This window comes from Dipodomys merriami, unplaced genomic scaffold (assembly GCF_024711535.1).
Source record: "Dipodomys merriami isolate MVZ:Mamm:240054 unplaced genomic scaffold, mDipMer1.0.p SCAF_2, whole genome shotgun sequence".
NCBI lineage: Eukaryota > Metazoa > Chordata > Mammalia > Rodentia > Heteromyidae > Dipodomys > Dipodomys merriami.
The window spans coordinates 39,393,710-39,409,559 of NW_027203381.1; the positions used below are offsets into that span (position 1 = coordinate 39,393,710).

The following is a 15,850-nucleotide window of genomic DNA, read 5'->3' on the forward strand; positions in this document are numbered from 1 at the left end:
GACAAGACCTAAGGGTGTCAGCGAAGTCACGAGTGTCCATTTGCTGGTCAGCAGGTATGGGAGCCACTAACTTAAAGGATTATTGTATCTTCTCAGGGCCACCACCTGTGTCCTTGGGGGGCTATAAGCAGGACCTCGGCCTGAGAGAGACAAGAGAGAAATGGGATCCAAATGTGATATGCAGCCATTAGGTGCTCTGCCAGAGATCACTAGCTTCCTATATAAAGGGGAGAGAGAGAGGGAGAAGGGGAGGGAGAGGAGAGAATGTATATGTATGTATATGTCTATGTACTAATTCTAGTCAGTGGAGGGAAAAACAATGGCTGTACACCAGGCCCTCTTTTATCTTCTAGAATCTCTGATGGTTGACATTGACTCCTATCAGGTACAGACTGCTCCATGGCTTGTATAAGCCTTCAGGGCTTGTCAGCTGCTGGGGCCTTTACCTTCCCTATGCCTCACTCTCCTAGGTCACAGCTTCTGGGCTTCCTCAGAGCCTGTGCTGGAAAACTGTCCCTCCTGATACAGGCCATGCTGCCTTTCTAGTGGCATGTTAGGAAAACGCCCCAGGTTTCACTTGTAAGTGGCTCCATCGTTCCCCAGGCCACACAGAAAGGGAGAGAGCAGTGGAGGCGGTTCCATTGGTGTCTTGATTTTAATGTAGATAAAAAACTGAAAATTGGTTTCATGGGAGAAACCTTAGGAAAAAATGATGATCTGGCTTAGAATCTTATACTGCACACAGTGTGGAGACTTCAAGGTGTTTATCGAAGAGCTCAGCTACTTTTTTCCTCCAAGTCAGGGTTTTTAAAGAGCAATGATGACGACTCCCACTGAGTCGTGGCTTTTCTTCTTGGGCTGTTCAGGGGTCCTCTTAGGGACCCTTAAGAGCCCCAAGGCTTTGAAAGATTGTCTGGCAGGGCAACAGGCCTGAAAACCCCCAGAACCATGCAGGATGGCTCAGGTGCCAGCTTCGTTTTCTTCTTTCCTTTTTTCTTCCCTCCCTCTCTCTTTCCCTCCATTCCTTCTTTCCCTCCATTCCTTCTTTCCTTCCTTCCTTCCTTCTTTCTTTCCTTCCTTCCTACTCTTTCTTTCCTCCCCCCTTTCTCTTCCTTTTCTTTTTTTGTGTCAATATTCAGGGTTGAACTCAGGGTCTTGTGACTTTCTTACCCTTTTTTTTTTTTCACTCAAAAGACTGTGCCTCCCCATATAAGCCTTACCTCCAATTCTCATTTTTTGTTGGTATATTAATTCCACAGACTTTTCTGCTTGGACTGGCTCTGAACTGTGATCCTGAGATCTCAGCCTTCTTAGTAGCTAGGATTACAGGTGTGAGAAAATGGCACCCAGCCTCCTGTTTTTGTGGGTCACGGGGCTTGAATTCTAGGCCTGGGTGCTTGTCCCTCAGCTCTTCAGCTCAGGACAAGCACTCTACCACTTCTAGTTTTCAGGTGGTTAATTGGAGATAGAGTCTCACGGATTTTCCTGCTTGATCTGGCTTTGAACGGTGATTCTCAGATCTCAGCCTCCTCAGTAGCTAGGATTACAGGTGTGAACCACCAGCACCGGGCCTCCTTTTTTTTTTTTTTGAGAAGCATGTGATCTGCTTGAATACTCCCATCTGCTCTTGCTGCTTCCTCAGGGAAATCTCTCCTGTTAGTTTCTAGACACTTTGGAAGTATTAACAACCCTGATTACCTGCACCATTTTCTTCTCTGCCAACTGGGTAGGACTACCACAGGAACTTGATAGCATCTGTGACAGGGGTAATTGAAGTTCATTCAAAGACCTCTGTAGGGAGGCGTGATGAGGCCTCCCCAAGACTAGAGGGATCCCTTGGTTAGGGTTAGGGTCTGGTTTCTGATCAGTATCTATTTTCCAGAACCTATCTGGAAGCAGAAGGCAAGGGAAGCTTTGGCATTGTGTTCCACACCAGACCTGACAAACAAGCAGAAAATGGAGTCAAGGCTATAGAGAACAGTTGTCTCAGTGGTGATCAGTTAGATAAAACCAGCATGTTAGGTGAATTCTGGGTACCCAGCACTGTGGTTGGTACTTGGAGAGATGGTGGTGGTGAACTGTCCTGTTCTATTGAGCCCTGAGGCTCTTGGCCTGTGATGTGCAAGTGGTGGTGAACCAGTCTGCCTGAAACATGGGGGCAGTGCAGCATGAGACATCTCAGCTCCTAGATCTGAGCACCTTCTGGCTGTCCTGTGAGACATAGCCTTTCTTCCCAAGCTGTCTGCTTGCCCACACTAGATGTGCTTGGCCTTAGAGAAAAGCAAAATTGGACTCACAGGAACAGTCACATATGGACAGGGGACACAGCAGCCTAAGTGCGTGGATTTAACAGAGGCTCAAGGAGACCCTGTGGAATGTTGGTGGACATAAACACTGGCCATGTTGCACCTTACGTGATCTTCTCTTCCCAAAGCTCCTTAGCTCACCTGCTATACAAGTCAATTCCCAGAGCCCAAGTTCTACCAGGGTCCTCAAATATGCTCCACAATCAGACACGGAGGCTGCCTGTTCAAGAAGTGTTTGTGTGGAGCATCTGAGTCTCTTAGCCTCACTCAGGAATCCTGTGGAGGGAGTGGCTCATTTCTGCCTGGGAAAGGGCTGGTGGCTTCTGGGTGAGTTGAGAAAGCAGCTCTGTCTCATCTCAGAGGTCACAGGGTGGCACATTCAGGGCCAGGTGACTCCAGCCTGCCTGTGGCTTGCCATCTTCTCGTCTCTCTTGACACAGGCTGAGGCAGGACAGTTAAGTGGGGCTTTAGCTCAGACCTGGGTTCAAATGTTGCCTTCGTCACTTTATTACTATGCGACATTGGGCATGTAAGATACTATCTGTGAAACACGGAGGACCTCATTGTAGAGCTTGTTAGTATTAAATGAAAGTGTTACATAAGGTGCATTAAGGGATGGAGATGTGTGGCTCAGTGATTGAACACTTGCCCAGCATTATGCAAGGCCTCTAGTTCCATCCCTAGCACTGCAAACATGTGTATTATGTGTGTATACCTGTGTGCCAGTACTGGGGACTTGAACTCAGAGCCTAGGCACTGTCTCTTTGCTTTGTTACTTAAGGCTGGCATTCTACCACGTGAGCCACAAACTCCACTTGCAGCTTTTTTTTGTTGTTAGTTGGAAAGAAGAATCTCATGAACTTTCCTACCTAGGCTGGCTTCAAACATTGATCCTCAGATCTCTGCTTCCTAAGTAGCAAGGATTACAAGTGTGAGCTACCGGTGCCTAGTGAAAATGTGTTTTTAAGTGTCCATTATGGTCCGGATGTGTGATCTGCTTCGTGATCACAAACATCTCTCCTAACACTGCCTTGTACCCTCCAGTTTATCCTTCTATTGTAGTTCTAGTCTCTGCTTTCTCATCCATTTGTCTAGATATCTTGGTAACAAAGAGTCCCTGATTTCCTTCCTACCCATCTTTTGATTTTCAGTTTGTGTGTTTTTTTTTTCCTCTCGTGATATCAAACGATTATCCTAACTCATCCTCCCCCATCCCTCCACTGCTGGGAAGATTTCTAAGCACTGATTTCCAACTCTACCTTGGCCTTCCTTTCAGCTTCTCTTCTGAACTGTGTTGCTGGACCCCGTTCTGGATTACTGCCTCTACTGTCTTCCATCTAGAATCCCCAGGAACCTAGTGGAAGAACAAATGTACTGCAGTCTGTTCACTCATGATATCCCCCCAAAGCCATTTGGGGGAGTCAATCAGAACACTGTTTCTATTGTGGAAACTCCCTATCTCTGGAGCACCTACGGCACAAGCCTTACCCCGACAGTGGTCTGCATCAGCACTGACCAAGGTGGGATTCACTGTCAGCAAGCTCTGTGACTGAGACCTGAGTATCACCATGGCTTAGTCCAGTGCAGGTCCATGCCTTTGGACCTGTACATCTGAAAAACACTGGATGAGGCAGCGAGGTACAGTGATGTCACAGTGACCACCCCATCCCCACAATGGGAACTGTTCTTACTGCTTTATAAAACTATCTAGTTCCCTGAAAATTGACCTAAATATTTTCTCCATATGTCTCTACATATCTTAAATTTAGACCAATTATATACCGGATGAATGGTACTTTAAAACACACACACACACACATTTATGAGCTGGGTGCCAGTAGCTTATGCCTATAATCCTAGCTATGCAGGAAGCTGAGGTATGAGAATCATGGTTTGAAGCCAGGCTGGCCAGGCAAGTCTAGAAAGCTTGTGTCCACTTGACTACCAAAAAGCTGGAAATGGAGATATGATTCAAGTGGCAGAGTACTAACTTTGCGCAAAAAAGCTTAGGGACAACACCTATGCCCTGAATTCAAGCCCCACAACTGGCACACACATAGAAAACAAAACACTAAACAATTTTATGTCCTGTGTTTGTGTGGAGCATCAGAGTCTTGTAGCCTCACTCAGGAATCCTAAAGGTAGCACCCTGTATGTAACAAGCCTCCACTGGCCCAGGGCCCCCGCAAAGTAGCCAGATGGTGAAAGGAGAGGTTATACAGGGCAAGGCATACTCACCGTGAACATCATCTTGGGGTTAGCAGCCCTTCGCCTGCAGACTTTTGGGAACATCCATTGATGGCTCTAAATGGCTCTGCATGGGATGGGGGTGGGGGTTCTCGGGGTAGCCCCCCATTCTTACTTTGGACTGTGTGACTGATATGCATGGAGGTGATGAAACATATCTATTTGCTCCTTGCTTCCTTTCCAGCTTTTGATCTCGCAGTTGTGCTTCTAAAGCTGCCTTTTGCCTAAGCTGGCGTTAGCTGAGGACAGGTATATGACTGCAGGTTTGGGCTGCCAGTGTTTTACTCTCTTCTCTGGTCCTCAGCACTCCCTGGACCTGTCTGAGCCAGCGAGCACTGTCTACAGCTGTCCCAGGAAGGGAAGTGTCCCTGAGATACTCCTGCAAACTTCCTGCTTTCAAAAATTTCTTCCTTCATGGGGTAGACAACACTTGAACTTTGTAGTATATTTGAATTCCCTGGCTCAGACTTGTCAAAGGGGCAGAAAGGGCCCACATTTTCATGAGGTTGCAGGTGGCTGACCCCTCAGCACTAAGCAGGAAATATCTAAGAATTCAGCAGCAAGAACAATAAACAGTCCTATTTGCTATGGGGGGGTTGATGGGGACAGGAAGGAATAGGGGAAAGAATCTCTATCCTGTCTCCTGCTCCAGTCACTAAGGTGGTAGTACTGTGTGTGTGGAGTGATGGCCCCAAGCAGAGCCTGTTGGCTTATGACAAAATTCTGGAAGAGGAATTTTTTTGATCAGAAAGAAAAAGCCAAAGGAAACAAACCACATTTATCTTTGGTATGGACTTAAATGTTGGTGTGTGTGCCAGTCCTGGGGCTTAACTCCGGGTGTGCTCTGAGCTTTCTCACTCAAGGCTAGTACTCTACCACTTAAACAACAGGTCCACTTCCAGCTTTTTGGAGATAAAAGTCTACAGACTTTGCTGCCTAAGCTGGCATCCAAAACTGTGTTCGTCACATCTCCTGCTCCTGAGTAGCTAGGATTACAGGCATGAGCCACTGGTGTCTGTCTGGACTTCATATTCGAACATGAATTTTCTTAAGGGAAAAAGGAGAAAATGTGGTGGCTTGTATGCATTGCTGGGCTTGCTGCCAGACCCCCAGGGCAGGTATGGGAGATACCTGGTCCAGTTGAGCACCACACTTCAGTCTGTTGGGTTTTCTATTGTTATTCTATTCCCCAACAGCCAGGGCTGCAGTCACCAGGCTCAGGACCATCTCTAGGGAAATCCACCCAGGTAGAACCTGCCCGTCAGTGTTTTCCCAAAGGGTATGGAACGTCTCCAGATGTGCTTCTCAATTTGGAGAACTAGAGAGGGAAGCTTCAGGTCAGTACTGTCAAGGGGCAGGGCCTGGAAGGGTAAGGAACTGCTGTCTGTGGTGGAAGTTGAAAGCAAAATCTCAGAACCTTCCAGAACCAGTCTTAGTGACTTTCTTGCTACACAGCCTTAGGTTTCCCCTGTGATTCCTTGCCAGAGCCCGAGGCTGGGGAACTGTCTGGAATGTAGTATCATGGGGTGGAACTGTAAGTGGCCAGTATCTTTCATCTGCATCTGCTTCCCAGAAAGTTGGTATTGTAGACACAAAAACAGATCTGTAGACAAAATGTCTTCATTCTCAACCAGACAAACAACTCCCTACTTCACTGACTCACTGGCCAAAATACAGCATACAATTGAATCTTTTTGAAAGACCAATAACTAGTCCATCAAGGAAGGACTCAGACCATCTACTAGATACCCAACCCCAGCGTGGCAGGACACTCAAGGCCACTGGGTGGTAGGGAGTTCTTTGGGCCATTTCTACCATAGGCCTGCTGAGAACAGCGCCTCCTATGGGCACTGGCCCTGAAAGACAGCTGGCTGGCTCTTCCTAGGAGTACAAAGGTCAAAAGCATTTGTGGGTCAACAGATGACTGTGCTTTCCAATTTGCTTTGTAAATGGTATATGTTCCTAAAAATACTATTTGATTTTTTTTAAGTAAAAACACTCATCTTCTCATCAAAATAGCCAACTTAAACCTGATTCTTGGCTAAGGAAATTTGTTAGCAAAATGTTTAGCACTGAATTCAGTTAAATGTAAGACTGGCGATGCCAAGCAGTTCATGTTCTTCTTGCCAGCTGCTGCTGGAGTTTCTCCATCCTGTAGGAGCCAGGTGTGGTGGCACATGCCCATAGCCCTAACTACTTGGGAGGCTGAAGCAGGAGGAGCATTTGGGGCTAGGCCTAGGCAACATAGTGAACTTCTGTCCCCTAAAAATAAATCTATGGGATTCCTCTGAGCTCTGCTAGTGAGGGCTGTATATGTTTATACCCTTCCCCTGACTTTCTCCAGGTAATGTCCAGGGCTCCAGTATCTATGGTTTCACCTGTGAGGGGATAAAGGCAGGGGGATTAGCCATGGAGGGCCAAGGTGACTGGTTAGACAAGTCTACACATACACAAACTTATATATATATCTATATAAAAAACCATAAAATATTTTAATTCTCTTTCCATGGTCACAAGCTTTCTGCAGTAAAGTTGTACCTCTATCTTGTGGAGACAAGGCCTCAGTACAGGTGATCCTAGAGTATCAGGACAAGCCACAATTAGGTTTCTGTGCTAAGAACCTTGGGTATGTGGAAATAAGAGCCGCTGCCTCATCTTTTAATCCAACCACAGCTTGAAATGCATCTGTCCCAGTTGCAAAAGCCACAAAACACCCATCATGCGACTTTACCCCAAGACCGGATTTTTATAAAACACTTATATATCTATACATATATATTCAGCACAATAAATGTGCTTATGATGCACTCTAACATAGAGCACAGGAATATACACACACTGGCGTGTACCTCCGCTGCCAGCGTTCCCATGGCTGCAGGTGCAGCTTAACCAGACACACATAGTGTGACAGAGGCAGGAAGGTACAGAGCGTGCCACACTCCAGGCTTTTGCGATTCATCCAACACTTAAGAAACGGTCTTCTTTGTCCAGTTGGGGACAGGCACAGTCACAGAAACAAGGTCATTTCTGAAGAACTCGAGATCTCAATTCGGAAGTGAGTGATTAATGTCGAAGTCCTTCTCCAGCAGGTGGGGACTGGCTTTGGGGGTTGAGACTAGACGTGGTTTGTTTGAGACACTTATACATTCATATGGCTCACAGCCACATGTCCTGGGGAAAGTGCACTTCCAATGGGGATACAAACACAGATTGGCACGCTCTTTGACACATGAAAGCAGACCTTTCAAAAATCCTTCATTCCCCTCCCTGATCTGCTCTAGCACTTCACGCTGGCAGGGCTCATGCGTGCCCGGGCGGAGGAGGGTGAGGCCTGGGAAGCAGTTAGGAGTTCTGCTCATGGGTAGCTAGATGAACCTCGGCCATCCTCAGCACGCGACTCTTCTTGCTTGTTCTCAGTAGTAAACAGCTCTCCTCTCCCCTTGGCGAGCTAGACCAAAGAATCCCTGAAGTTTCAGTCCTGAAACTTTTCTTCACGAACACACAGAGAAAAAGCAGCTTGGTACTTGCAGTTCTATTTCTGCCTTTGTAGTAGTGAGTGCTGCTCCTCTGCGCTCACAGGAAGAGGTCCGTGGCCCCGTGGCCCCTGTGCTAGGAGCTCTGGACCAGGCGTCTGTAGTGGGGCATCACTTCATGCTCTGGTAAGTGAAGTGCAAATTCCAAGGCCACTAACACTGGGAATTCAAAGGCAATCAGTTCTCGTCGGTTCAGCCGGAATTTCTCTTCCAGTTTCTGCATACAAAAAAATTAGATAATGAAAATTCAGTTTTGAAAGGAAAATCCTGTTTTCTTCAAGTACCATTTATTTCTTTTATCGGCTAATGAATGCTGATGGAGAAACTCACTGACAGGTTTTCTTCAGCAACAGAAAACTTGAGACTGGGTGATGTATAAAGAGTAAGAGGTTCTAGAGGCTGAGAAGCACAAGGTCTGGCATCTGCATCTTGGTGAGTGAGGGCCTTGTGCTGCTTGAGCTTGCAGTGGAAAGATGGGCAAGCAAGTGCATGCAGAAGGCTAGAAGAGGGTGACTTCACTTTCTAATAGCCTGTTCCCGTGGTCACTAACCTGATTCCAAGAGGAGAACCCAACTCCTAAGACCAAGGTACAAAGCTTTAATCATCTCACTCCTGCCTTCAGTCCTGGTAGTGATGCACTTGTGCCTTTGGTCTACCTGGAGACTTGTCACACAACTTCATCCAATTCTCTAACCATCTCTACAGGCTGAGTTTGCATTTTATCTCTAATTTACAGAGAAGAACACAAGCTCCAGAGGTCAAGACCACTTGCCCAAGGTCACGTGGATGGAAAACTTCAATGCCAGCACAAAAGCTAACCAGATTTCAACTCATACAGGACAGAGGCAGAACTAACAACACAGTGCACCTCATCCACACCACTCACAACCCCTCGCGGATCCTCAACAGGTGAGATGACCAACTTGCAATCCAGGCTTTTCATCTTCCTCACGGGGAACATGGTCCTTCTTAAGTGCTCCTCCTTTCCAGAGCTACACAGCTGAGTGGCCAGTGGTTCCCACACCCATCTACCTCACAGCAGGAGATGCTGGGGAGAACAGTGGGAGGGGGGACAGGAAGGCCTCATTGTGCTGAGACAGTCTGCTCCAGCTGAAACTCTGCCTTTTCATTAAGCCAAAAGCTACCTCCCCAACAGAGCAGCTGTTGACCTGCAGTTAGATTCTAACTGGGATCTTAGGTTTATTGCTGCTGCTGCTGCTGGCTTGCCAAAGCATGACTGCTCTATATTCTGTTTTAATACCATCAGCTTTTGTGGTGTGGTATATTCACCATGGTTAAATGTGTGTCACTTATAATTTTATCTAGAGACTCAGCTCAACAAGAAATAAGATATAGGTGTTCACCTTATCTTATGGAGAATGAGGGGGTGGCTTGGAGGGGGTATTTTTCACTCTCTATAGCAGAAGCCTGAAGCTATGTATAGTACCAGACCAGGTAAGTATATGACGGTTTACAGAATATGATAGCTTAACTTATAAACTAGGTACTGATAAGAGAATAATATACAGCAGTGAAAGTTACCAGAATGTGTTCACTCTTGTAGTGTCTTACTGCCCTGCATTTGCGATGTCAGGTGAATTAGGCACATGACGTAAGGCATTGGGACAATGTTAGGCTACCACAGGTTAACTGAGGAACAGGACATTGTTGGGCTACCACAGGTTAACTGAGGAACAGGAGTCCTGTGACACTACGACAGTCAATCTGATGAATGAGATGGAGTGACTGAAGCAAGTCTGAGTATACTGTAGATGTACTGGGACAAAGCTAATTTGTGCGCAGGGTGAGACGGCAAAGGTTTTATCATGCCCCTCAGAAAGTAACACAACCCTCATGTGTGCTCTTTTCTTGAAATATGGCGAGTCCTTACATTAGCTCCCTTTCTGCTTTTTCTCCTTTGCTACTAAAGATAGCTAGATAGTGAAACATACAGAACATTGTGTAACTCTCCTTCGTTTGCTGTTTTGAGATGCTGGGACATCTTGCTGACCCGAGAGCAACTTCTCTTCCTAGCCAATACTTCAGTCAACAACGCCACGCCAGCATGCGTTTAAAATGCAAGCCTATGAATCCAGAGCTCCCACTTACAAACCACCTCCAGAACAGGTATTCCATAAGTAGAGACCTATATCCCTTGCAATCATTCCTTCCTGTGGAAATTATAATACAGTATCTTGCCCATAGTTCTTTCCCTCTGTCTCCTGGCCTAACCTAGTACTTCTCTGCTTGGCTTCCCATGCCATGCCCAGCATGTCATGCCCAGCACATGGAGTATTGGTGGCCTGCCACCCCAATACCAATGTAATGGTATTAGGAACTAAAGCCTCTGGGGGGGGGCGGGTAATGGGTTCAGGTGGGTCAATGAGGATGGGGCCTTCCCAATGGGATTAGTGTCCTTAAATGAGGAGACTTGAGAGCAGTCTCTCTCTCCACTGAAGGGCACAGAAAGACATTTGGGAGCAAGGAAGAGTGTCTCAGGAATAGAAGCAGCTGCTACTTTGACCTTGGCTCTGCCAGCCTGTAGAAGTACAAGAAACAAGCACAGTATTTTGTTATGGCAGTCAAATGCTTCTTTTTGGGAACTGTAACATTATTTAATGACAACTCCTGAATGCTTTACTGCTCATCAATTTAAAAAATACTATTTTAAAACAGATCTTCATATATCTATCCTAGAAGGGTTTCCTTGCTTTGATGGACTTTTCCCTTTAAAGAAAGGAGACAGCAGTCCATCAAAACCATACCGTTTCCCAAAGAGGAGGGAAGCAAGATGGTAGGCGTGGTACCTATTGGATGCTCGCAAGACCCCTTGCTGCATCCGTGGCTGAGAGAATGACTCTACCCCCACAGTATCAAAGAATGGATTTTTGTGCCCCAGTACCGGGGCTCTTTGGTTGTCCAAGTGTAACATCCTTCTGCTGTAAACACATACTTACGTCAATTAAATGCTTGACTTCGTGCTTCTTGAGGTCACTTCCAATCTTCGCTGCTAACAGCACACAGGCTCCTGCACAAAGCTTCCTGTTCTGCTTGTTTAGCTTTCCCTTGAGGGCGAGCTTCTCAAAGTAGACAAAAGCCATGGCCACCGTGGGCTCCTCAAAACCACAGTCCTCCTGGGCGAGCTTCCGCATCTCTCGTTTCAGACTAGAGAAAGAGGGGAAGCAGGGAAGAGTCCTGTGAGAAGGGCTGAGGAGTTGTAGGGGTCCCAAAAGATGACAGCTCCATATGGGAAGCATCTTCTCTTTCTTACCCCAGGAAGGTGAAAAATAGAACGAAATCCCTAGGTTGTGCAGGCTGCATTACAGACACGGAAGTTGGGGCTCGAGGCTCTTCTTTGCTGGTTTGGCTGCCTAGGCCATGTATGCTTTTGCTATTTTTTTTGTGTGTGTCAATACTGGAGCTTGAATTCAGGTTCTGGGCTTTGTTCCTTAGCTCTTCCGCTCAACACTAGTATTCTACTACTTGAGCCACAGCTCCAGTTCTGGTTTTTTTTTTAATGATTAATTGGAGATAAAAGTCTCATAGACTTTACTTTCTGTCAGGGGCTGGCTTTGAACTGCGATCCTCAGATCTCCACCTCCTGAGTAGCTATCAGCACCTGGTGACCATGATTACTTTTATTCTTACCCTAGACCCAGCACTGCCAAACTGCCATGTCCAGAGGGCAAAGGACAAGCCTGGGTGCCACGAATGTCACATGGGACATGGAAGGACTCAGTGAGCACACACAGATGTCCTAGAATCACCCTGCAAGCTAGGAGGGGTGCTGTCCAAGGTCAATGAGGAACTTGCTCTAACCTCTGCCAAATATCGATAAGATTCATTAAAACTAAAACTTTGTACTGTTAATTCTTGGGCTTGGAACATGTCAGAATCTCATCTGTATGAGGACGCTCACTGGTGTCAATGTTGGCACATATTCTAACATCCAGTCTAGTTTCTGTCTGCCACACACATCCACACATACTGGGATTCTGCCACAACACAAGTCAGCTCCTCGCTGGCCTGGCTGGGTTGGTCATGTTGACGATGTGGCTGGCAGACGTAGGTTACCACAAAGCCAGTCCAATCAGCTCAATAGTCAACACAGACCTATCTCTGGACTGCTTTATGACTACTCAAAGACAAGGCCTTGCTGTTGTTACTGGGGAGTGGGTTACTGGGGTAAAGTTATCTCACCTGAAGATAACAGCTTAGCTTGCTTTGGCTTTGCCTGCGTTTGAGAAAGCAGACACCTGAATTCAGCTGATTTGGAGTTCTTCCATAAGCTCAGGCTTACAGAACTGGGAAGCTACATGCAGGCATCTCCAACTGTGTTCATTGGATGACAAGAATTTGGCTTTTTGTGCTGCTGCCCTGGACACTCCTACCACGCCCAGGCATGAGTCAGTCAGCATCAGGAGAGGTTGTTCTGGATAAGACCCAAAGGACAAAGGCCCACTGTACAAAGTACATGAGCTTAATAATTTGTGCTGAGGAAGGGTTGGAGGGAACAGTTCAGGGCTCACAAGCCTCCCTTACCTCCTTATTTTGCTGAGCGTTAACTTAATATGAGGAAACTTCTCCTTGAATGTCTCATTCATGTCCTTCTTGAGATCTGAGGGCTTCACGTAGTCAATCACTGTGGTCTAGAATGGAGCAGGAAAGAAGTCACTCTATGTAAAGGTCATGTCTATGAATGATACCCCAAGGGTTTATGGCCAGCTTACCACTTCAAAAAACATGACAAAATAGGGAAAGTCAGATCACAGCCAAAACAAGGGCTCCACCAAGTCCAGGAGCCTGAAGAGGAAAGTGGCCTTCTGGAAGCAGATGGGAATTAGTCACCACTATAAGCAGGATGAGGCCAGAATCACTGTGCATCAGGTCCCCCTCCACAATCATCTGACATCATCCTAACTAATTCACATCTGCAATAATCTTTTTGCCCCTAGAAAGACGCATTCCAAGGGAACTAGGGGATTAGAGCATCTTTAGAGTTCTGCCCACCACAATAGTTTACAGCTGGGTTTGGATGCATAGTTGTCCTCTTCAGTTAGGCTCTGAGCCCCCAACTCTGCCTAGAAGAGTTGGCAGCTTTAACTGTGGTCTGAGGGAGGGCTTTATGAGCATCTCCTTTCCCGGCCTCTTCTGCTTGTGGCCCTGGCTCTCGTCAGCGCTGCCTTTGTCCTCACCTCTCTGAGCTCAGTGGGAAAAAACAGACCCCTGAGCTTCAACCTAGCTCTGCCATGCAGCATCCAAGTGGCCCAGTGTAACCTGCTTATGCATTTGGGCCTCAGTTTCCTCACCTGGCTTTTATCTTCCTTGATGGCTGAGGAACACCTGATCTTCAAGGCTATTCTATGTCCTGCTCATACCCAACTGCTGGGGACACAAAATCTGAGCGGGTGGCTCCTAAGAGACAATCTACCCTCTGCATCTTGAGGCCATACCTGGCTTAGACTGCACGTACTGAAGAATGCTCTCTGCTGTATGGATGCCATGATGCATGGGAATGGAGGAAGCAGTCGGGGAGACCGAGCTGCAGGTGAGATTACCAGCTGCTCCCCGCCCCCCACTTCTGACTCGAGAGACAATAAATGAAATGTGAGGCCCAATGCTTTGAGCTCACCCACTATATTCCAATTGTATGAGGGCAAACTTGTGATGCCTGGGCTCTTGCCAGAGTAGCACTTTGTTTTATAGTATAATTAAACCAGGCTCTGGTCCTGGTCTGGGATGGTCTGATTTATTGCTACCAGGGATTCGCCTCATGAAGGGGTTACTCTCAGTCCACAGCTGAAGCAGGCAGCAGCCGGGCTGCGTGATGGATGATGGGTAGTCGAGCACCATGCACTTGCATTGTGCAGAGGTGGCCCTCCTGCTCTTGGACTGGTGTCACCTGACTTCACTTCCTCAAAGCTGCCTGGCTGGAGGGAAGCCATGTGTACACAGCACAAAGAGGAAGGAGGGAAAGTCAGCTGGGAAAAATGCAGTTCACAAAGGTGCCCTACCCAGCCTGCCCCGCTGCTGGATATTGGAAACCAAGTTAGGATGGCCCGGCAGAGGTATGGATACTCTAAAAGAAGAAAAAGCCCTCAACTTGGTTATCCAACTAGAAGAAGCTCCCAAGGTTATTGCATAGCTTAACTCACCATGAGGGAAAGAAGAGGCCTCCCAGGAACCAAATCTGAATGCAAGCCCCGAGCACCAACTGCAGTATTGTGAAGGGAAGGCCTCTCAGGGCAGGGTTGGGATGCGATGGCAGAGCATAGGGGTACATATGCCCACCAGTGCTGCACTGGGTCCAAGTTGATAGGTTGCTGGTCGATTTAAAAAGAAACAGAAAAGGTGCTTCCTTCTGGGGCCTGGAGGAGCTCTGGCCTCCATTCTCCACAGGAATGCTCATAGCAGTCTTGAATGGGTGCAAGCTTGCTGCAGACTTTGGGCCTGAGTCTACTCCTTCCCCCAGGCTGGGTTCCAGCCTCAGGACGACTTACACCCAGGTGCTAGCTAGACACCTGGACATGTATGTTTTCCCTCCATGCCTCAACCTCCCTGCTGTACCTGGGAAGGGAAGGGCTAGAAGGCAATGATGTGGGCAGATCCTTTACCAGCAGTCCGGCAAATTCAGAGCCCTTCTGCTTCCACTGTACTTCTCTGAGAGCCATCAGCATGCTCAGCTCAGCTGGGCACTGGGAAAGCAGATGTTCTGTGCTTGTTCAGGTAATTAAGCAGAGGGGGTGGCCCTGGACGAAATATCTCCAACCACCAACAGATGGGCATTTCAGCTGTTCTATGCATTTAATCCTTTTCTCTAGGAGGACAGTGATGACAAGGAAACTATGGGATTGAGTGAGCGGCTGGCTTGCACGGTCTGGGGCTGCCTTAGCTGCTCTTTCTACCCCTCAAATTCCAAACCCAGGACTGTAGGTTGACTTTAAGTCTTTCCCCTTTTAGGGGAGCAGTCCTGTAGGCTCCTTCACTGACATGAACTGGTTTGAGGTTCACGTTACCCTGGGCATAGATCAGGAGGGGAAAGTGTTGGTAGCAGATGCTGCCCACCTTGAATTTTTTTTTTTTTTTTTTTTTTACAAAGAAACCATCTAGTGTGTGTTACTATCAGACAAGTCAGCAATTGTGCTTTTGTAATGCGGTATTCATTTTCTCAAAGCAGGTCTACCTTCCCAAATGGAAATGTCAAGCATCTAGAAGCTTCAGAGCCCCCAAAGGCGCCTTGCTAGATAAGCTGCTTCATTTCCCAACAAATCTAATCTGCAGACGGGCAAATTGGGAGCCTAAGCCATCACCACAACCTTAAAAAACAATAAGATGGAGTCCAGCAGCAAGCAGGATAGGTTGAGTTCACTCTAGTTTTTGGTCATCTTGTGGGCTTCATCGCAAGGCTTTTGTGCTCCCTTGGCTAATGTTCTACCACTTGAGCCTGTGTCTCCAGCCTAGCTTTCTGCTGGTAATTTTAGAGATGGAGTCTCCTGGCTTTTTCCACCTAGACTGTCTCCAAATCACTATCTCTGGGATTACAGTCTCCTGAAGAGCTAGGATTATAGGCATGAACTACCAGTTCCCAACTTAATCTTTCATTTTCGGAGTCATTTTATTTCTACTGCTGAGTATCTCACCGTGTCCTGAAAAATTAAGACATTTTCCCACAGTACCAGGGATGGGAATTCATGGCAGGCTTTTTCCATGAGCCCTTAAGATTTTGATATGAAGTACATAGAAAGCAGGAAGTTGGTCCTGGAG

General features: G+C 47.1%; 1 protein-coding gene and 1 long non-coding RNA gene across 3 annotated transcripts in view; one reads left to right on the plus strand and one right to left on the minus strand.

Annotated features, from left to right (window-relative positions):
- The window catches only part of LOC138832083 (uncharacterized), a 30,534-nt gene extending 18,578 nt beyond the window's left edge, over positions 1-11,956 (plus strand). The window contains exons 2-4 of the long non-coding RNA XR_011373498.1: positions 8,823-8,995; positions 10,077-10,213; positions 11,740-11,956. This is a non-coding gene — a long non-coding RNA (uncharacterized lncRNA). The remainder of the gene's footprint in view (positions 1-8,822; positions 8,996-10,076; positions 10,214-11,739) is intronic.
- The window catches only part of Cables1 (Cdk5 and Abl enzyme substrate 1), a 102,684-nt gene continuing 93,856 nt past the window's right edge, over positions 7,023-15,850 (minus strand). For both annotated transcript variants that reach the window (XM_070029446.1, XM_070029445.1), the window contains 3 exons: positions 12,629-12,735; positions 11,044-11,251; positions 7,023-8,303 (listed from right to left, as the gene is read on the minus strand). In XM_070029446.1, the coding sequence (XP_069885547.1) occupies positions 8,163-8,303; positions 11,044-11,251; positions 12,629-12,735 (456 nt within the window). In that variant the 3' untranslated portion in view covers positions 7,023-8,162. The remainder of the gene's footprint in view (positions 8,304-11,043; positions 11,252-12,628; positions 12,736-15,850) is intronic.